This window comes from Lachancea lanzarotensis, scaffold LALA0S01, assembly GCF_000938715.1.
Source record: "Lachancea lanzarotensis genome assembly LALA0, scaffold LALA0S01, whole genome shotgun sequence".
In the NCBI taxonomy this organism is placed as follows: Eukaryota; Fungi; Ascomycota; class Saccharomycetes; order Saccharomycetales; family Saccharomycetaceae; genus Lachancea; species Lachancea lanzarotensis.
In genome coordinates, this window is record NW_019212879.1 from 1,437,200 (window position 1) to 1,457,521 (window position 20,322).

At 43.6% G+C, this 20,322-nt stretch overlaps 9 protein-coding genes and 1 non-coding gene across 10 annotated transcripts; 3 read left to right on the top strand and 7 right to left on the bottom strand.

The window, feature by feature from the left end:
* Positions 1-764: 764 nt before the first annotated feature.
* ULP2 (LALA0S01e15148g1_1) lies at positions 765-3,755 on the top strand (the record flags this gene model as incomplete). Its single annotated transcript, XM_022774802.1, has 1 exon — positions 765-3,755. One exon carries the CDS (start codon positions 765-767, stop codon positions 3,753-3,755), a length of 2,991 nt encoding a protein of 996 aa, XP_022626863.1.
* A 359-nt stretch (positions 3,756-4,114) lies between these two features.
* Positions 4,115-7,930, bottom strand: SSM4 (LALA0S01e15170g1_1; the record flags this gene model as incomplete). Its single annotated transcript, XM_022774803.1, has 1 exon — positions 4,115-7,930. The coding sequence occupies one exon, from the start codon at positions 7,928-7,930 to the stop codon at positions 4,115-4,117; it is 3,816 nt and encodes a 1,271-aa protein (XP_022626864.1).
* A 482-nt stretch (positions 7,931-8,412) lies between these two features.
* LALA0_S01e15192r lies at positions 8,413-8,485 on the bottom strand. Its single transcript has one exon. It is a non-coding gene; the product is annotated as a tRNA-Lys (tRNA).
* A 185-nt stretch (positions 8,486-8,670) lies between these two features.
* On the top strand, positions 8,671-9,006 carry CDC26 (LALA0S01e15214g1_1; the record flags this gene model as incomplete). Its single annotated transcript, XM_022774804.1, has 1 exon — positions 8,671-9,006. The coding sequence occupies one exon, from the start codon at positions 8,671-8,673 to the stop codon at positions 9,004-9,006; it is 336 nt and encodes a 111-aa protein (XP_022626865.1).
* Positions 9,007-9,125: 119 nt separating this feature from the next.
* Positions 9,126-9,551, bottom strand: EMC5 (LALA0S01e15236g1_1; the record flags this gene model as incomplete). Its single annotated transcript, XM_022774805.1, has 1 exon — positions 9,126-9,551. The coding sequence occupies one exon, from the start codon at positions 9,549-9,551 to the stop codon at positions 9,126-9,128; it is 426 nt and encodes a 141-aa protein (XP_022626866.1).
* Positions 9,552-9,757: 206 nt separating this feature from the next.
* On the bottom strand, positions 9,758-12,988 carry IRR1 (LALA0S01e15258g1_1; the record flags this gene model as incomplete). The annotated part of the gene is made up of 1 exon (XM_022774806.1): positions 9,758-12,988. The coding sequence occupies one exon, from the start codon at positions 12,986-12,988 to the stop codon at positions 9,758-9,760; it is 3,231 nt and encodes a 1,076-aa protein (XP_022626867.1).
* Positions 12,989-13,537: 549 nt separating this feature from the next.
* ATG45 (LALA0S01e15280g1_1) lies at positions 13,538-14,414 on the bottom strand (the record flags this gene model as incomplete). The annotated part of the gene is made up of 2 exons (XM_022774807.1): positions 13,538-13,999; positions 14,229-14,414. 2 exons carry the CDS (start codon positions 14,412-14,414, stop codon positions 13,538-13,540), a joined length of 648 nt encoding a protein of 215 aa, XP_022626868.1.
* A 503-nt stretch (positions 14,415-14,917) lies between these two features.
* On the bottom strand, positions 14,918-16,255 carry YKE4 (LALA0S01e15302g1_1; the record flags this gene model as incomplete). The annotated part of the gene is made up of 1 exon (XM_022774808.1): positions 14,918-16,255. The coding sequence occupies one exon, from the start codon at positions 16,253-16,255 to the stop codon at positions 14,918-14,920; it is 1,338 nt and encodes a 445-aa protein (XP_022626869.1).
* Positions 16,256-17,208: 953 nt separating this feature from the next.
* Positions 17,209-18,494, top strand: VPS38 (LALA0S01e15324g1_1; the record flags this gene model as incomplete). The annotated part of the gene is made up of 2 exons (XM_022774810.1): positions 17,209-17,223; positions 17,292-18,494. 2 exons carry the CDS (start codon positions 17,209-17,211, stop codon positions 18,492-18,494), a joined length of 1,218 nt encoding a protein of 405 aa, XP_022626870.1.
* On the bottom strand, positions 18,457-20,211 carry DCR2 (LALA0S01e15346g1_1; the record flags this gene model as incomplete). Its single annotated transcript, XM_022774811.1, has 1 exon — positions 18,457-20,211. One exon carries the CDS (start codon positions 20,209-20,211, stop codon positions 18,457-18,459), a length of 1,755 nt encoding a protein of 584 aa, XP_022626871.1.
* Positions 20,212-20,322: the final 111 nt, after the last annotated feature.

Below are 20,322 nucleotides of genomic sequence, written 5' to 3' on the forward strand. Positions count from 1 at the left end.
GCGGAGACAATGTACTACAGGCTCGCGATCCTGGTGAGTTTAACTTCCAAGAAGCTGGTCAAAAGACACCATTTTCCATGAATTTCAAAATTTTTCACTAATTAAAGCACCTATAGCGCGAAGTCGAGCAGAAAACGGAAACAATGGCAATGAGAGAACCGAAATAAAGCGTTGTGGGGTGCTCAAAAACAATCAGAAATCAAGAACTATAGATGTGGTTTTTCCAGCTCAATTTTGTGGCTAAACTGACTGAAATAGAATTTTTCATTGTTAAAATGACATCTTTGAGATTTTACAGCTCCTGAGCCAGCATTTCTTCAGCTAGTAGTGTAAGTAAATGTCAAGAACCTCCAAAAAACTCTATTTGTCGTTATAAAGGAGTCTATTCGCTGCTTTTGATGTCTATGTCGTTGTTTTCGTGATATAATGCTCAGATTTCCATTTTTCAATTTGTTGAAGGCTTGAACGTCGTAATATGAATCTAAAAATCTCTACAAAAAAGGCTCTAACCAATTATAGTATAATAGGCTTGAAATGATGGCAAGCAATGATTATGTTTGTCTAGATGACAGGCTTTTTCGCCCGGCGTCACACACTGTCTCGAATTTAAAGGTCATTTTATACTAAGGCACCAGATTATCAGGATGGTGTAGCTCATCTCGAAAGAATACAACCCCGTTCATGCACTGACACATCGAGTTTCGGCAAGCCCAAGTGGAGTCAAATCTCACGCCCAACACTGCTGGCGAGTGTTCTTTATCCGAATGAGGAAGGGATCCGCGCGATCCAGCGGTTTAAAGCCTACTGACCAGCTGACAAAATCAGGAAGATCCAACAACTCCACCTGCCCGTCAAGATACAATGTTAAGCCAAGGGTAGATCCACTTTTCCAGGAGAAAATGAGAGAAGAACTTTTGAGTTCCAGCAGCATGAGTTATGTCCCGAAAATCTCCCCGATTAGCGCTAGAGGTACTACTATTCCAACCAAACGTCGAATTTCATCAAGTGAGACTAGTGATGAAGATAACCTCGAAACAGTGCGAAGCAGCACTGACCAAGTGCATAGAAAACGGGACAAAGGTTTCGAGACCATCAAAACACAGGGAACGTTTTATGCAATCCATCAATCTGGCGACCGCACCGTCCGGCAGCATGCAGTGTTGATTATTGAAAAAGACGAGGATTTGATCATGAAAATTAGGTGGAATGGCGCTAAGATAGAGGGTTCAGAGGTGAATTTCATGACGGAGGGTCGCCATGTTTTCTTCAGCTCCAATGGGAATTTTCTAGGTGTGGTGTTGAAATATGGAAGAATCATAGGCTTACGCAGCCAAATACAAACTCAAGTGTTTTTATGGAAGGGTGATGACCGTCCGGGCTTCAAGGAACTGAAGGATAGCCTTGAGGAAGCCATGATTAGCGTTGTTGTTTTAAAAAAAGAGAACTTAACTCTTAAGACCGTTTTACGTGCAGTGCAGGAAAAAATTCCAGAGCAATCACTCACTCAAGGGAACACTTCAGGCGAGGTTAATGTTTCAGATCTTCACCCGGATACGCGAGAAAACCGACACTTTGAAAACAAAATTCTTCGTTCTTTGCATAAATCCACTCACAAATCATGTTCTCGTGAAACAGGCACGGTTATAGGCATTCCCAACTCAGCAGATTTTCGGGGCAGCCATGTTATTTCTACAAAAAATTTCTATGCCGACGGACCTTCGCAAGGAGGCCTACTGAACCATTCACTTTCTCATACTAAACGCATAACAAGGTCGAGCTCTGAAACACCGCCGGTCACTGCTGCGACTTCCGAAGAGCTGGATACTCCTGAAGAAGTGCCACAACTTTTCAAGCCGACTTTGTTCTATAGGTTTGATGACAATACGACCCTATCCATTTCCAACCAGGATTTCAAATGTCTGTATAATCATGATTGGATCAACGACTCGATTCTTGATTTCTTCGTCAAGTTCTGGACGGAATCATCAATCAATAGTGAAATTGTATCTCGGAATCAGATACATGTTCTCTCCTCGTTCTTTTACACAAAACTGGTTAGCAAACCTGAGAGCTATTACGATAATGTTAAGAAATGGGTCAGAGATACAGATTTATTCACCAAAGATTATGTGGTTATGCCGATAAATGAAAGCTTCCATTGGTTTGGATGCATTATCTCCAATCTTCCAGCTTTGCTTTCGTTCCTTAAGATGGAGCGAGATTTCAAACTTAAGCATAGCAGCGACACAAATGCTGAAAGTAACGATGACCTCTCTGTCACTTCACCGATAGTAACAATAATGGTTTATGACTCGTTGCGACAAACTCACTCAAGGGAGACAGATCCTATCAAAGAGTTTTTGATCGCATACGCCGCAGATAAATATGAACTCGAGGTTTTCAAGCATCAGATTAAGATGAAAACATGCATGGTGCCGCAACAACCTAATATGAGTGACTGCGGGGTCCATGTCATTTTCAACACCAAGACCTTCTTTGAAAACCCAGAAAGAACAACCCAGCTGTGGCACGAGAGCAAATTCAAGAGTAAAAATGCAGCAAGAGTTGTGAACGAGTATTTCGATAAGAAGGGCAGAACAAATGCTCGTCAAGAGCTTCGTTCTGTTTTACTAGATTTGCAAAAACGACAGGTAGAGCTTAAAAAAAATAGTGGTAATTCTGCTCTATCTGAACAAGATCGCAGCGCGAGTGAAGATGACGATGGGCATAGTGACGTTGAGATCTTGGAAAACTACACTGAACCGTTTTTAAAGGATAAGAATGGGAATAAGAATCAGATTGAGAATGAGATTGAGCATGGCAATGAGTTTGAGAACGACAATGAGAATGAGAATGAGAATGTGAATGAGAATGAGAAGAGAATCGGAAATTCACCTCTTCCCGCCCGGCAAACTTCGGACGGAAGTGGCTCTGATTTGATAAAAGATACCAGTGCTGAAGAACGAGAAATCTGCGCTCGGCAAGAAGGTGACAGATCTAATTCTCTCCTCAGTGGAGGGTCTGAGAGATCCAGCAAGTCGGAGACAGTCTCACCGACTGAAAATGGGCCTCCTCACGAAGTAAAACATCATAAAAAGCAGTCGATAAACTCGCTCGAACGCTCTTTTAACACAACGCCAGATTTTAACAATACATCAAGGGTGAACGCTGGACTTGATGATGAATTACAAGTTTCACTTTCGCCCAAGGAGAGCGACCTGAACAACTTGATAACGTCGTCGCAAAATGAAACCCTCGAAATTGCTGAAGAACCGGTGCTCACTGAATTGCCTCCAACAGAGTCGCGCTTCTTTAAAAAAAAAGATGGAAAGCAGAACTTGGCGACTTCAGATAAACGGCTTTCAATGCCTCAAAAGTTTGAGTTCATGAAATTAGATGAGGGTTCATCTTTTCCTGGAAATTTTAGCTCTGACGAACCAATCGAAATCACCAACCCCGCGCCTGTCAATGACTATAGACGAAGTCCGACTACAGCCTCCTCTACTGACAGTGCCATTGTCGTGGAAGACATTTCGAAAACCGCAAGGCTGAACCATCCGCGAACGCCCAACTTCAAGCTCATATCTTCTCCCTCCCGTTACAGCAGTAATGGATCAAAACTCTTGAATACGTTTTCGAGATCCAAAATAAAAGCAGCACAAGCGCACAATGGCGGTTCTGCAATGTCAGACCATGCAAACATTAGTGACGAAGAAACAGAAAGTATTCGATTTACTGGCGAGCGATCACTTTGACTGAACATGCCCACCAATGCAACAACAACGATTCTGTCGTACGCTCACATACCGACACGCAGTATGAATCACCACGCATTAGGTCATGACAGGTAAAGCTTTCGCCTCCAAGACACGAAACCCCTTTTCCAGAGTTCAGGCATACCAACGTAGCATAAGAAGCTTACGTCTCAGTTTTCAGAAGCCCGTGAAGTAAGAATCTACATCATTACAACTTAGCATTTATAGCATACAAAACCAAGATTCTCTTGGAGGAATATATCTTGTCATTATCGCTTTCGCATGGTCCGAATTATGCAGCGATTGGCATAAGATCTTGATAATGAAAAGCTATGCATACCACTGCCACTCAAGTCGAGCTAGGTATCTGCTGCATCCAGAAAGTTTGTTAGAGTTCGTCCCCTACCGTACACCTCTTCTTTCGTGATTGCGGCTGATCTTTGCACAAAGGCATAGAAACTCCTAACGATGCCAGCTAAGTAGTAAGCTCCGCATATCAATGGGGAAACGGCGAAGAATAGTACTTGAAAGACGCTCCATGAAACCTGCGAGTGAGAAATCAAACTTCTGGTCCATATCAGGAAATAAAAGACATTTAATGGAGACTCGAAATGGGAATCGGAAAGCCAGTATTCTAGTGTGCACACGAGCAATTGCAGCGGAATGATTAAACCTGTGGTTAGCAAGCACTCAGCCACCAGGTCATAAAGCATTGTTTTCAATTGGCGGTTCGTGTCGTCTTGTCTGTCCCGAACTAGGTAGGAGAAAAATGCTATTTGGTCCTTCATGAAACTTACCAGAAAAATGATGGCATAGACTATCATCTCAGGCGATTTGAACTGATTAAGGTTTGGTATAGGATCCATCAACAAAAAGCGTGGCTTGATTACTATCGGGGGCCCTTCTTTGTAAAACAGCTTGAAAGCCATCATAACAGTGGAATAATTGTAATCAAGGACAATTAAATGTTTGGTTGCACCAACCACTCCAATCAAGCACGAAAGCAATATTCTTTGCCAGTGCGCCCTCTCGAAAAATGGCTCCTGTGGCGCCACATCACGGTTGACAGCAGCAGCATGGTGCTGCGGCATTTGATCACCAACTCCAATCTCTGGATCATCGTCAGCTGCGCGCTCTCCGAGTTCGACAATGTGCCCTTGCTGAACAAATTTTGAAATCCTGAATTCTTGATAGAATTCAAGACTGACTATGCAGATCAATGAACCTATAATCATTGGAAAGAGACCAACTGCGGTCAGATCACTGTATCTGGCAAAGAAGTTTCGGATAGGACTCAATTGCATCAAAGGTGCCATAGTGACTAGTAAAGATATCCTTCCAGCAAAATTGAAAATGAGAGCCAGAGAAATGCACAGCAGTGAGGCGAACAGCCATATTAGAGCGATCAGAGCTGAATACCTGAAGCGAAAGTTGGGAGGAGTGTACACAAGCGTATAAGCATCAAACTCCGTACTCTGATCGTCCAAATGTCCAAACTCCCCTATCATTTCCTTGTTTCTCTCTCTGATCGATTCAATATCAAGCGATTTTAATAGTTTGTTGTCTTTCGTGACAGGTACAAACAGTGTCTGCACGTAATTGCGGGATATTATATCATTGGCTGGAACGCGCATTAGCACACCATTTGGTATGAAAAACGCGTGTACATCTTTCTGGGTTTTGAATAACTCTTGGGCCACAGATGGCGTTTTCGGGTCGACATACAGGTTTGCATTAGACCATCTTGCTTTTTTGGATAGGAAATATCGGTAGAAGGCATTGCGATACACCACATAACCTCTCTCTGTCGAAACGTCTTTGTCCAAAATGAAAGATGACAGGCGAAGTTTCCCGCAACAAAGGTCGAACACTCTAATCCAATATTGTCTGACGTAAAGTTTGAAGGTCTTGCCAAAATCTACCAAAAAGTTAGAGTTCAACACCATGAGGACATTGAAACAGACGAAAAAGTTATCCTCATCTGCGAAAGGCAGAACTTTTGAATGAAAGACGTATGGGAATAGTACCCTAGTGTGAAATCCAAACCCGAAAATAATGAACATTGCATAAATTCCCATGGACAACACGAGTCTTGAAAACTGAATTCTCATAGGGTGTATCAGGCTGTCATGAAGAATTCTGATATTTGGATCATCCGAGGATCTAATGAAAAACAGAACACCCGGTCTTATGATGTAGTTCCGAATCATGCCCACGTATTTAGCGAACCAAAACATATAGAGCGTTCCAATGCTCCAATAAAATACCCAGATCGTCGGTGCCCACAAATTGAGGCTACCGACGTAAAATAGAGAACGATGTGGTTTCAAACAGGGACTTATGAGGGCGAAGTCGATCATAGAACCTGCAAGGACAGGAAAACCGACAAGCTCGATGGCAAATAAGAGAAAAACTTTGAGAGAGCATCTTATGGCGAAGAAAAGTTGAAAAATAAAACGCCTCGTAGGATTTTTCATACCATTGTTAATCCCAAATCCTCTACTGAGGAAGCTACAGCTTAATGAAATTAAACTGAGAAATGTGCAATAGGTGACGAAAGCGGGCACAGATTGTGCGACAGTCGAGTTCGTGTTATTGTAATTGATGTATTTCATATGCAGAGTGACAAAGTAAGAACGTGCGGATGACAGCAAACGCACTGCCAATTCTGCATGAAAAGGCATCTCTCTAGTCACTTTCGCCAAGAGTAGTGGCAGATTGGCGGCCTTGAAGGCTTGTGTGAGGGCCTGAAAAACGTATGAAAAAAAGGCAGCATAAACTGTCAAAAGTAGATTTCCCACAATCGTTGGAATTGCATAGGCCAAGAACAGGTACAACGCAAGAAACACGCTGGCAGCAAGATAGTAGAAAGGTAAGTTTCCAAACTTGAGATGCAGACCGAGCACGGCCGGTCCATCTTGCTGATTCAAAACTTCGTCAGGATCCACTCCATCGGCAGCTCCACCACCAGCAGCTTCATTTTGTAGGTCCATGAAAATGAAATCATTGGGCTGTCCCTCGGGAACCTGTGCTTGTTGGGCTTGCAACAATTCATCAAATTCATTCGCTGCTCGACGCTGCCTGAACAGATTCATAGGATCAGCTGGTTCCAGAAGTTCCTGACGTTCGTTATCATCTATTGCTTGATCGCTGGAGTCTTCTGACAACTCTGAGCTCTGAGAGGACAACGTATCGCTGGGGTTATAGTCGGCATCCTCTTCATCTTCCTCTGCATCCTCATCATCGTGATGGTCGTTGGATCTAATGGACGAGCTGTTTCTGTTTCTTAGTCGATGGATGTTAACATTCTCGCCATTGGTTTCATAGTCATGACCGTTTTCGTTTCTATTTTCATTGTCATTATCATCGCGATGGCCATGTTCCGTGGCTGGCACTTCTGGTTGGGTTGCAACTGCTCTTTCTCGGGTTTTCATTAGTTGCACTATATGGTGAATAGTATTTTCGTCCATCCCTGGAAATTGCTGCTTAAGCTTTTCAGTCATGAGCTCTTCTTTACTGAAACGGGGCCCGATTTTGTGGTAGACCATCTTGTTGAATATAGTTTCCCTTACTACCATGTCGTATTGGAAATATAATGCGATGTGAATTACGGCCACGAACACGATTTGTGTAACGGAAAACCTATAATTTTTGAGAATCTGAACCACGATATCCGTTTTCGTGACAGTTCCGGTCTCTTCATAGTCAAAACCAAATATTATGCTCTTCCAAAATGAGTCTGGTATCGGCAGTTTGCCGCCATGCAGCATCGTGGCTATCAACTTTCCTAGCACATTCCATGTTAAAGGTATCCCAAGGACCAATAACGATGCAGCCAATGCAATGCACATCACATATTGCGTCTGTCGCCAAAGTACGCCCAAGGTCGTGCGGAATATGAGGGTTAAGGGTACTCTGTCTGGGGTATCTTCATCGTACACTGTGGTGAGTTGAATCGGAAAATGGCATATATCACATTTCATTTCTGATCCGGGACGTGACAGATCGACATTTTTAGAAGCCACCCACTCCATTAAACAGTTCTCATGGATATATTTGATCGATCCACGGCATTTGCATGGATGGAAGAGTGGTTGATCTGTACTGTGCTCTCCTCTGCAAATTCTACAGGTAGCACCTTCCGGTATGGTGTTTTGAGCTGTTGGTGGGTCCATGCTGTGATGAATAGACTTTAGGATGCGAGTCCAGCACAAACAGTTACAGTACGCTGGACGGTTGTTGTGCCGTGCTGGAGTTTTTTTGCTGGTTTTGTCGAGTTTCTATAAATTTTTTAGTTCAACAGCTTTATAATATAAGTCTATGTCTAATATACGCTCTACGATTGAAAATGACGACAGAACTCTTTGTGCTTGAAAAGTGAGTAATTGAGAGAATAAGAGGGGCTTCTGCTGGTGTTTTCGAGTAAAGTAAATTCCATGCTATATGCTCGTCTTTTCAGCTAGTTTATAGCGCTTCTGGTCATTTTTATACCAGAAAAACCGTGATTTCAACAATTTCGAGTCTGGCGAATGATGTGCTGTCTTTCGTCATGGACGTGGTCCGAAAAAAAAGCGTTATACTTCAATGGACTAAATGTCCGGAAAAAAGTTAGTTACAGTGTCATTTTGTCATAGTTCAAAAGAACTTCCAAAAAATAAGCCCTGTAGGGGGCTCGAACCCCTAACCTTATGATTAAGAGTCATACGCGCTACCGATTGCGCCAACAAGGCTCCTATTTCTTGAAAATGCCAAAATGCTCAGAACTACATTCTCTTAGGTTTACCCCATGTGATGGACAATCGTAAATTGTTTGTACCTTACAGCAGTGAAAAGAGTTGAAAAACCCAGGAGTGGAACAAGCTACCTATATGTCAAGGTTGATCGAACTGTAGTTTAGCATCTGTATATAGTTGAAATGATTAGACGGCAACCTTCTACACTTGGTCTGACAGCAGAGGACGTAGCGGACCTCGAAGCGGAACTAGAAGAGTCCAGGCTACAACGGGAGCTCAAAACCCAGCAGCGTAATCTTCACCGTGCTTCTGGTGGTGCAGCTTACAACCGCAGCACCAATGAATTGTCGACGGCGTTGCCCAGAGACAGCCATGACAGTCCGCTTCGAAAAATGCCACCACGAGCATCGGTCGTGGATGAGCAACGGCCACCTTCAGAAACTCACAATAGCAGATTGGAGGGATCCCATTCTCAGACAGCGGCAGGTGGGAGCAATCCCTTCTATACAGAAAGGTAGACAGACCGTATTCAGTCCCTCCACGCAAACGAGCCAGAAGAAGAAGGCATACAATGGGTTGACTTTTGAGTTTTTTTTCAATTTTGGGTTTAGGCCAAGATTGTCACTCTCCAAAACGCTTACGCTTTCGACTGGATTTGTTCTTCTCTCCACCGTCTGACCTCGGCCCTTTTTGCGTGTATATCGACAAAGCTGGGCAAATTTGTGATTTCGCCATATGGGTTGCTTCCCGCCAAGTTTTTGGCATTTGTAGCCTTGTTTATACTAATCTCTTGCAATACACCGTCCTGCTTCAGCAATTTGAGCTTTCCTGACAACGGCAAAAATTCTTGTTTTCCAAATGACAAGAAAATGGACAGCGCTAGCAGGACAACCCCACAAAAGGCTTCGATTTGTACGTCTCTCGGAAGGAACAAAGCATCAAGGTCAAGATCGCTATTAGCAGCCAAACGCTGCTTCATTGTAACAAACTCATGGCTGGAAAAGCCAGAATGCAAAATTTGCAACAATGCCACCGTAAACACGAATTTTGAAATCAAAGACATCAGTTCAACCTAAATTCAAGGTTTCAAGGCTTGCGACCTGATAATTTCTGAGCTTTATGTTGGGATTGGGCCAATTTTACCGAGCAACAGTGTTGTATTAAAGGAATATCGAATGGTATTTATTCGGTCGCGTTCGTACCACGAGACATGCTTCGACGATGGTATCTCGGAAAGCCCCAGTCGACCTAAATGTAGCGCCTGAAGCATCATAGGTATTCTGAGCTACTCTCTCTTGTTTCCAATCGATTTGGTGGGATGGAAGATGTAAGTGCCGGGTGATTGCGACTTTTATCCCGATCATGCTGGTCATCGAAGATCTGGTGTTCGTGGTTTGCAGAAACCAGGTGCCGCTTAGGCGCTTGATTTGCGGTGAAAGCGGTATCGTTAGCGATAGATTCAAAATTAGGGCCCAGAACACCTTTGTTTAAAGCTATGCGGCTTTCAATTCGAGTATCGTCCAGTAGCCCCAAAGTTAGCAAGCTTTTGAGCTTCACAGCAAACAGATTGAGTTCTTGCTCAACGTCGTCCACGTTGTCATCAACTATATCGTTGAGGTTGACATCCTCGTCATCAAATCGGTCAAGCTGTACGCCAAGTTCTTTCGCCCGTAACCCTTCCAAATACAGGAAAGCATCGAGAAATATTTGCGGCATTTGAGGGTGTATTACCAAGTGGTAGTCGTGGTCTATCGCTCGCTGCCATTCGTAATCTTTGTTGGGGATGTTCAACTCGAACATCTTGAATGCGGTGAGGCAGTCGAACAATACATCGCAAAGCTTGAATATGATGTTCAGACAATCGCGAATATTCTCCACTTCGCTACTTGACAATGCAACTAGGTTGGTACTAAGCTGTTCTATGACGACTAAGGCCGTTTGAAGTGGACTCGAAGAGAATGGCGTTGCGTCCGTTCCATTTTGCAAGATTTCGAACCAGCGTTGCAAATTCCATGTGACGGCTAAAGTCACGAACCTAAAGTCTATGGCCTTAATCGTGTCATGTCTTAACAGTTCCAAGCTCTTAGGAACTCTGTTCACAATTTTTCCGAAATATTCATTCATCAGCTCCGAACTGATATCAAGTTGCAGTATTTTACCTAGCAACACTAGCTTATTGAGATACGTCTCATGGGCTGCTAGTAGTAAATTGTTTATGCCCTCGCCGTTATAGCCATCAGCTTTTGTCTGCAAAAACACCTGGAATGATGCACGCAACTGTTCCAGTTGGTTTTTCCAGCCGTCGATGACTTGAGGTAGTCCCAAGTCTTTATGGAATTGCATCACATCTGCGAAAGACGAGCGGGTTATATCATCTTTCTCCTTTGAAAGCTGCATCCTGTCAAACGTTTTGACAATTACGTCAGTAACTTTTTGAAATTCAGACTCTTGGTGCGCTGCGACCCATTCCTCGAATGTGAATAAAGTGTAAATCTTGAAAACCTGTTGCATCACGACACTAGAATGGAGCGGCAATGTACTAAACAGTTTTGGGAGGTAACTCATAGCCGCCATGGTGGTTTCAGATTTTTTAGAGTTCTTTTTGCCGCCGCCATGGCACAAACCACCTAGAACAATCACATATTGAGTAATGCTGTTCTCATCACAGGGCAAGAGAAGTACTTTCTCGCCAGTCTCTGCGTCTTCAACATTGTCAAAGCCATCAAAACATGCATCATACACCAGGATCTCGCACAGGGATGTTGTCAACTGCCCAAAATACGGTTCCAGGAACTCCGCGGCCTGAAAAAGTAGATCTGGGCGGTTTTGAAAAGGAATATCTTCTTCACGTTCGTTCAGATAGCTTGAGAACGAATCGAGCAACGATTTAATGAAGAACCCGGTTTCAATAATATCTTGAGGCCGCAACGAACTAGACTTGTTAGGAAATGAATGTGACTCGAGTAGAATTTCTAGCTTATCGTTTTGCACCGCTGCGAAGAATTTTGCCACGGATGCCAATAATTTGGCGTCTCTAGCTGCCGAAGAGGCGTCAATTTTGCGGCCATTGAATATCATACTTGAGATCTTGGAAACTTCGCTATCTTCGAGATAACCTAGAGAGTTGATCTGCGTCAGCACTTGTATTGCGGCAATGCGAACTTGCGTGTCGACGTCCTTCAAAGCAATCTCAACTATCCTTTGTTTGAACCTCTCGAAAAATTGCCGCAAGGCTGTGCTACCAACTTTGTGTTTTTTACGTTTGTTGTCGAACTTGACAATTTCCAGTATTACTTTAACGACTTGCAATCGAACCGCTGGTGAAAGATCGGATAGTAACCAGCCAAAATACTTCAGAAACGTTACTTTCATGAAGTACTCTGGGTAATTCTCGAGCCATATGGCAAGATGAATTACGGAGTCAGTTCGTATAGCCTCGTCCACATCCTTGAAGCGATGGATAAAAGACAGTTTAATGGTGTTGTCGATGCAATTTGCTACTACTGATTTCGTGTCCTGGATTTCCACTATTGTAGATTCTAGTTTTTCGGCCGTCTTCGGGTTGGCTCTCTTCTTTTTTTGTTCCATGGCTAGCTGTCTTCTCAGTTTTACCAAGTAATCATTTTCCAAGGATACGCTCAACGCTGTCAAATAGTCCTGAAAATTGTACATACACAATGTTGCAACGTGCCGTAGACATCTGATTTTACTCACTGCCAATGATGATAGCCAAGTTAGGAGGTCTAAAATCAGAGACTGGCCTGTTGGTTGTCTTTCATCGGATTCGCCTGAGTTTTCGGCCAAAAGGCCGCGTTCATGAGCCAGCTCCAGCAGCTTGTGGGTAAATTCCAGGAAGTTTTCGTACAGCGGTTTACATTTTGCGCGTCTCTTGTTGTTTTTGCTCATAAGTAGATGTGATTCGTGCAATTCTTGTTGTTGAAACTGCAGTTGAATTTCAGCCACTGTCTCGTTGGCGGTCTCGTTAGAGACAATGTCATGTTCCTGAACCTGGACCAAAGAGCCGCAGCAATTGAGCAAGAAGTTGATAAAGTTTTGGAGAGCTTTGTTTCTGTTTTCTGAATACAACTCAAGCCATTCGTTTGCGAGCTCTTCGACCGAAAAATCTTCAGAGTGCGCCATGATTTGGAACAACTCCGTTGCTTCAAAGCCCTGCTGTCTTTCAAGAAACGCGTTTCTGCTTTTTTTGGAGTTTTTGTCTCGACCCACGTTTGGCGCTTTCGCTCTTTTCGTCCCTCGTGGAGCACCAGTCCGGTCAGTTTTTTCGCTGGGCACACGTTTGCGTTTCTTCGAGGCAGGTTCTTCATATTCCTCGTCTGTTCCTCGCGAATCTTCATCGCTTTCGGAGCCGTCTGTTGAGCCAATGGCCAGATCAACATCTTCATCCATGAGAACTAAACCGGTGGAGTCCTCATGATCCTCATCGTCGTCCGTCTTTGAAGACTTGTCGCGTATCCGAGTTGATCTACGAATGTCAGCCATCGTTAGCTAACAGCCTGGATCGTAGTGGTCGTTATGATGTTCGCGGTAATCCAGCTTGGTTAAACTGATGGTTAACGCGTTACTTCTTTAGCATTACTTGCAGTTCACGCGTTTAATGAGATATTATCGTCATCGTTATATACGTAATGCTTAAATGTCACAAACGTACAAAGCTATATAAAATCATAGTCATGTGATGAAATTTAGCAATCTCGTTATATTGAGGTCTTTCTCTATCTATACGCGCCAGTAGTGTAGTCACAGTACAATGCAAATGTTCATGCCATTAGGCAAACCTATCCAAGGAATTATACGACATTATGTATCATCAATGATTGCTTGACCTGTAAGCACTGAATTACATGCTACACATTGAATCAAAAAGAAAATCTCTAGCAAAGAAAAACTCCGGATCTGCGACAGCGAACGTACCAGATAGAAAGAAAAAATGAATTAGAACCGGAATTCTGCCTTCATATACTCCAAGAAAGGGGCTGGGCCTTGTAGTCAGCTGAAATTGACGAAAAAAATTGCCCTTTTAAGAGGTCTTCAACCACTCCAATACATTTTTACACGTTTGACAACCGACACGAGCGATTGAAGTCGTTTCTGCGACGCAGGAGGCGATCCTTGATTCGATTTGGCCGACTCATGGGACGCATTCGACACCAGCGGTTCATAATTGGAATTGTAGCTATCACGGGAATTCAGATCGAGATTTTCTGTACTGCTCAATTCATCTTGAGAAGAAACATGAATGTAGTCGTGTTCGACGGGAGAGGGTTGTGTTGTGGATTTGGGTCCAGGGCCTGCTGCACGATGAGCGAGACCTGATTTGGCACTGTCAGGGTTTGCTTGCGTTGCTCCAGCCACGGCACTGGAGATAGTCACGTTGTCGAGACAGTTTTCCGTGTAATCGTCCCAACGCAACACATTGTTGACCAGACCTCTGCTATCAGTCTGGGTCTCGAAATAGGGCAGACTAACCCATTCTTTATCATTTATCACAAACTGTGCTTCGAATGTCAGTAAAAAGGGCGACTCAAAGAAAAAAAAAAACCACGGAAATATGATTACCTTCGGACCAAGAATGGTATGGAACTCAGCTAGTGGAACAGTCTGTACTTGTAACTTGACGGTTCGTATTACCTCTTTTCTTGAAAACATAGCCCGAAACACTTTAACCTTTAGTTCCACAACCATTCAAAAAAACAAAGAATAACATGCACCAGAGCCATACCTTGAAAATTATGCGATCTGATTTCCCGCTTGGAATCGTCACATTGTAGCATTTCTCACTATCGTCGAAGCTCAAACGGTACCTTTTGTGTTCCCAATTGTCGAAACTTCCTGTAATCACAACTTTGTCGTTGTGCGAGTATTCGCTTAAAGCGTATTCTGGAATCCTTAGAGCATAAGTCGACATCTGAAGATTTGTTGAACAGGGTTGTTACAAATAACTGAAAGCAGTAAATTGAGCTTTCTTATTAGATGTTGGTGTTTGGATCCTTTTCTTGTGATGCGCGTCCTCTTGTAGCGTGTTGATTTCAGAGATGCCCCTTCAAACCTTGTAAAATCGGCGACAGGAAAGGACATAGTGACAGTTGGCGTAACGTCGTCGGTGAACTGAGGAGGTCTGGTATTCCCTGGAAGTGGCTGGCTGAAGCGAACGATGGAATCTTAGAATGGAGAGTTGTGAGACGGATGTGTGTGTCCAGACTCCACTCTCCCTTTATTTCTCGTTTAAACAACGAAAAAATGATTTTGTTTTGGCACGAACAAGAAACAAAATGACACTGTCCACATCAAATTATCATCGTCCGAGTTGGCGAACGAAAAGTGGGTTTCAAGTCCATCGGGATTGAACTTCAATGCTGAATTTTTGTTCTCAACTATGTTCTCGTATTTTTTTTTCAAGCTGACGAAATTCTACTCTATGAATTTCATCCATGCCATGAGCGCGAAACCGGCAAGAATACTTGCCAATTGCAATAAACTGTTCTTAACCTCGTCTCTTTTGCTTGTTGCACTGTTTCTGAGAAGCTCGGGAACTAATCCAACTGTAGAAATGAATAGCAACCCCCCAGCGGTCAGCGGAAGCATTATATCGGATAGAGAAATATCCCATGCAGCGCGTTCAAATGCCGGGATTTTTGAATTCGCAACAACAGCCATTTCGTTGGCTAAGCATCCAAAAAATGTGCCGAGTAGAGCTCCAATAACGCCTACGGCGTGCAACCCGAGAGCCTTGCTAAATGGAATGCCTGATCCCAGTAAAATAGCAAAATCTCCAAGCTCATGTGGTATCTCGTGAGTCAGAACAGCAACGGTGGTGACCACTCCTGTAGTACGGGACTTGTAAAAGGATGAGGCGAGCGCAAAACCGTCCGTTATGTTGTGAGCAAACGCAGAAGCTACCGTGAGGTAAGCGGAGGTTTGCAAAGATGTGTTGGTAGGACTATGAGTAGTCTTTTCAACAGTAGCTAAAACAGTCTTTTCATCAGCTTTTTGAGCGGCGTCACTAGCGTGTCTGTGAGTTGCTTCGTGTTCTTCCGTGCGCTGGTACGAAGAACCCGTCGCCGCTGAAGTGTCCTCCTCTAGAACCTCTAGATTAGGCAAAACATGCGAATGAGAGTGTCCAAACCCGTGGTCGTCATTAGGACCATGGTTCGTGCCAAACCCAGCTATTTTGAAGCATTTATCGATACCCATGAAAAGAAGAAACCCGCAGAAAACAAGAAACCCTACAATAATGGTTCGCACAGCAATCGGATCCGTGTGACTTTTTTGGTCTTCTAGAGGCCCGATGCTAGCGACAGCCATTGAGAGAGCTTTTCTGACTTTGACGATAGGATTTTCGCCATCGAGTTTGTTCGCAAGTTGGGGCCAGTCGGCCTCGAATCGATCTGTTAAACGACTTAGCTGTTGCAAATCCAAATAAGGAGATTGAGAAGCGCTACTTGTGAAGATACTGGGGAACAAGTGCAGAAACAGATCGCCTATTAGGGTGCCGAAAGCAAAAGTCATCAGAAGTGACAGAAGCCGGTTTTTCTTAGCTTTCCTAAAAGCAGGAATCACAGTGACAATAATGCATGGTGCGGCAGAGATGTACAGAGTGGCTAATAATGCATTGTAGCGAGCGCTAAATGGAAAAATGTACTTTTCCAAAAATCCATTTACATCTGAATGCAAAGCCATTTCCGAGCCGTGGGAGTGTCCAGGATGCGCCTGGACTCCCGCAATCAAACAAGTCAACACAATGAACATCGATAAGAATTAAGCTGCGAGACGATAGTGCACTATTGTTGAGCAATTGCTTAGTGCTGGACCCTTTACACTTGCTCATCGAATGTTAATTTCAAGTTCCGGTATGTCCAATTATTGAAAAATAGTAAATTATGTAATATGCCGAGTGGTGAAATGACAGCGACACAGAATTAGCAAAGTGATTGTCTCGCCTGGTCATCGATAGTCATCGATAGTCTCGGCCACAGAGGGAAAGTACTGTGAACGTCTGCGAGATTATTGTTGACAGCGTATGAAATTTATTTCACAAAGCCTATGTTCGTTTGTCCAACAAATTTAAAGTCTTCCAGGGCTGGCATGATTTTCAGTTGCCAAAAAAACCTTTTATGAAATGGTGACCCTAGATTTGGTAAGCGCGTTTGATTAACCATTGATTGCTTCTCTCTTAAGGTTTTTCAGTTTAGAAATGCCTTTCTGCCGTGGAATGTCACTGCATAGTGACATTGCACCGATAGATGTCAGTAGAACGACAGATTAGTAAAATGTGACACAGTTCGCAAACGATAAGTTCATATATTAAGAGTTTCGAGATGTCTTCAAGCTACGAGAGTTGGTGTGATGGACAAACTCAACAAAGCCTAGCATCGGGTATCGTCTATGTACTTGTTGAAATTACATCATTTTTCGTACAGCCTTTGTTTTTGATCTTCACCAAGGGCCCCCAGCTGCAATGAAAAGTTGCACCAGCTGAAGCTCTTACAGCTCATCCACTCATGTAAATGACAAGTCAAAACGAACCACCATTAAGCGAGACGTCAGATCTTGGAATCCAAAATACCTAATACCCACGTGACCCCATTATCTTAGACTGGCGCTCTAATTACAGTTTAAACGTTGGGAAGACAACCCATCATGCAAGTTCTAGAGACCCAAGCTCAAGCATATCAGAGCTCACAGCCCACCGAGGCCCTCAAATGTATCTTTCAAGAGTATGACCGATTCTACTTCACTTTTTTTACGACCAATATGAAATACTAACGTTAATTGTGTGTTATAGCGAAGACTGCGACATCTCAGTGGCATTTCGATATACAACGTCTCGTTGACAAAAGATGCAAAATCCGAACTCAAACCACCGTACAGTCCTTCCATATTCGTAGCAATTGAAGATCTTCATGGACGATGTCTTTATGTAAGTGAAGCACAGAAAAGATCGCAATGCGGTCTGCGATTTGAAGACATACCTGCTTTGCCCTACGCGATGACCAAAATCAAACTCAAAATTGTGGGTCAAATTCCGCAAAATTTACTCGAGGAAAATGAAGATCTTCCCGTGTGGACCACCCTTGCGACTTATGCATTGGACTTGAGTCGGCTCTCACCAGTTTTGAGTGATGACGAAGGTAACCTCAGTCCCAAGACAGGAAATGTCAATGTTCCCGTACTTCATTTCTCGGATGGAGTATTTGGCACACCAGGTAACTTCGAGGTCCCTCCCAAGATTACGCCCGAGCCAGTAACACCAAAGAAAAGCTTTACCTTCAACGGTGTTCTCAAGCTCAATAAAATTTTGGAATACTGGACCCAAATGCATTTAGAGCTTCAAGAGCTATCCGAAAAAATTGACGATCTCGTTGATGAAAAACCAAAACTTTTGTCTAAGGATGCACTTCTTCATGCGAGTGAGTCACTGGAGCTGTCGATCGAAAGACGACTGAATAAGATCCAAAGCTTAGAATGTAGCAAGCAAAACGGGTCCACTTACCATCTTGACTCCTCGACAGAGCTCCCGATGAATGAAGACTACGGTGTAACTCTATCTGACTACACAAGTGCTTTGCACCGCTTGCAATCGCTGGAAGAGCGCAAAGTCAGTCAACTGCTCATCGCCATGAAGGGCACCTCATTATGTGGCCAGAGCGGATATGTGATACCAAATAAAAAACACCAGTCTATTTATGAGATGCAATTGAAAAGAGTCGAACCATTTACAGCGTTAAACGATCGAGACCGAATATTGAAAAATTCGACGCTCGGTTACTACTTGTTATTTGTACACATTCTCGCAAACAAAGTGTTCCACACACCGCTTCCGCATCAGCTTTCCTTTTACGGCAGCACGTCTCTTATAGACAACGCGCTGCCCTTGTACCTTGCGGCATCATCGACCCAGCAACATTTATCTGACTTTGACCTGGCGGTTGAGCGCTTCAATCGCAACATCATGCAAGTGAATCAGTTTTTGGAATGCCATCGCTGACAAGTATTTGCCGATCAAAGGGGATGGTGGGCGAACTGTTCAACACTTTCCAGCTCACAATTTTTCTCTCCGTATAATCTAGCTCAAAAATTCTGATCCTGCGTTCCGTCCCGCCGTATCCAGCATAACCTCCTTCACCACCAGCACCACCAAAACACAGCCAGATTTTGTCTTCATTGGCAGGCGATATAGAATCATCAAGTAAACAAAAATCATTGCAATGGTCGTGACCCGTGGTGACTACCTTAACGCCTAATCGCGACAAAGTCTTCAGACCCTGAGAGTTGTATTTGGGGGCCGTGATTCCTTCCTTCGCGTTGCCAACAATAGGATTTTGAGAGTCAGATGTACTTTTTGATTGAAAGTCGAGATACTCTGGTAAGGGGATGTGAAAGAAAGCCATCGATAGCGATTTTCCTTGCTCAGAAAAATCATCTACGTACTGATCAAAGAACTTCCACTGCTCCTCTTTGATCCAGTCGTATCCAGGATAAGCCTTCGTATTGGGGGAGTACTTGTGCGCATCTAGAAAATACAAGGCTGACAAGGCGTCACCATTCTCGTCATAGATATGATGAACGTAATTTCCAACTCCGAAAGTATTATCATTTGTGTCCTTCTCACCAATTTTAAACATGGAGTAAGGCAATGACTGTGCTAGTTTTGAAAGCTGCCATCTATCTAAGCTCCCTTCATCGTCGTGATTGCCCCATACCATTGCGTATGGAATTTTCCGGTCTATGACCGGCTTAACGACCTTAAGCAAGGCTGAAGTGGAATCTAAAAAGCATTCCTGTCCCATTATTTGGTCTCCAGTAAACACAACCAATTGCGGCTTCTCAGAATCCAAGGCCTGCTCGATAAAAGCTGTGGATTTAGGGTCTGCATGACATTCGTCATGCTTGGGAAATTCGTCACGACAGCGACCATCTCCGACACTGAAATGGAGGTCAGCTAGCTGCACTATCTTAAAAGTGTTTTGAGGACCGACGTGGAGACGAATGTTGTGCTCGGATTCTACAGTTGAGGCAGGCCTCTTGAGCGAGACATATTTGAGGGTGGAACCTAATTTCAGTGGAAATTTACTCGAAAGAGTCCAACCTGATCGAGGGTCCACAGCGCCCGCGCCAAAAATGACGTCTACATCACTGACAAAGGTCCAATTTCGTATGTTTCGCTCATTTAGGGCGTGAAAAGCTGCCGTGTTATCGTAATGTTCCGGGATGTCTTTGTTAAAATCTTGAAGTGCATTTATCGGCTTTGCTGAGCCAGAAAGATATTCAATTGCTTGTGAGAGTGAAATTGTCTCATAAAAGAGGTAGTGCGACACACCCACAAACCGGAAACGTCTTTTTCGTGCTAAATCCTTCCTGATGACTTTACAAGCGGCTTTATCTGCCAAAAGAGAGTCCGGATTACCCACCCCATACTTACGGGACGACGGGCAAAGTTCCCGGAACGTTCCAGCGTAGAGACATGTCATGACACCAATGGAGATCACTAAATTGCGGTCCTGAGGCTGTTCCTTAAGTGCATCAATAATCTTAAGCGCATCAAAATCTGCTTGGTTATCTCGGTGAGTAATTGATACCAAGCTCATTGGAGAAGAAAGAAATGCTTGCTGTTGAAAGCGCAAGAACGCTTCCAAAAGCCAAACTGCTCCTAAGAGCAACAGCAGCGAGATCCCGAACCGCACATAGCGTTTGGGCACTAACATTGCGTATGGAGTTGGTCAGAAGTTTCTATTCTTAGAAAGCGATGGATCAATCTCACTCAATACAAAAAAAATTCGACTTAGAAGGTAAAAAGAATAGCCTATTTGCATCGA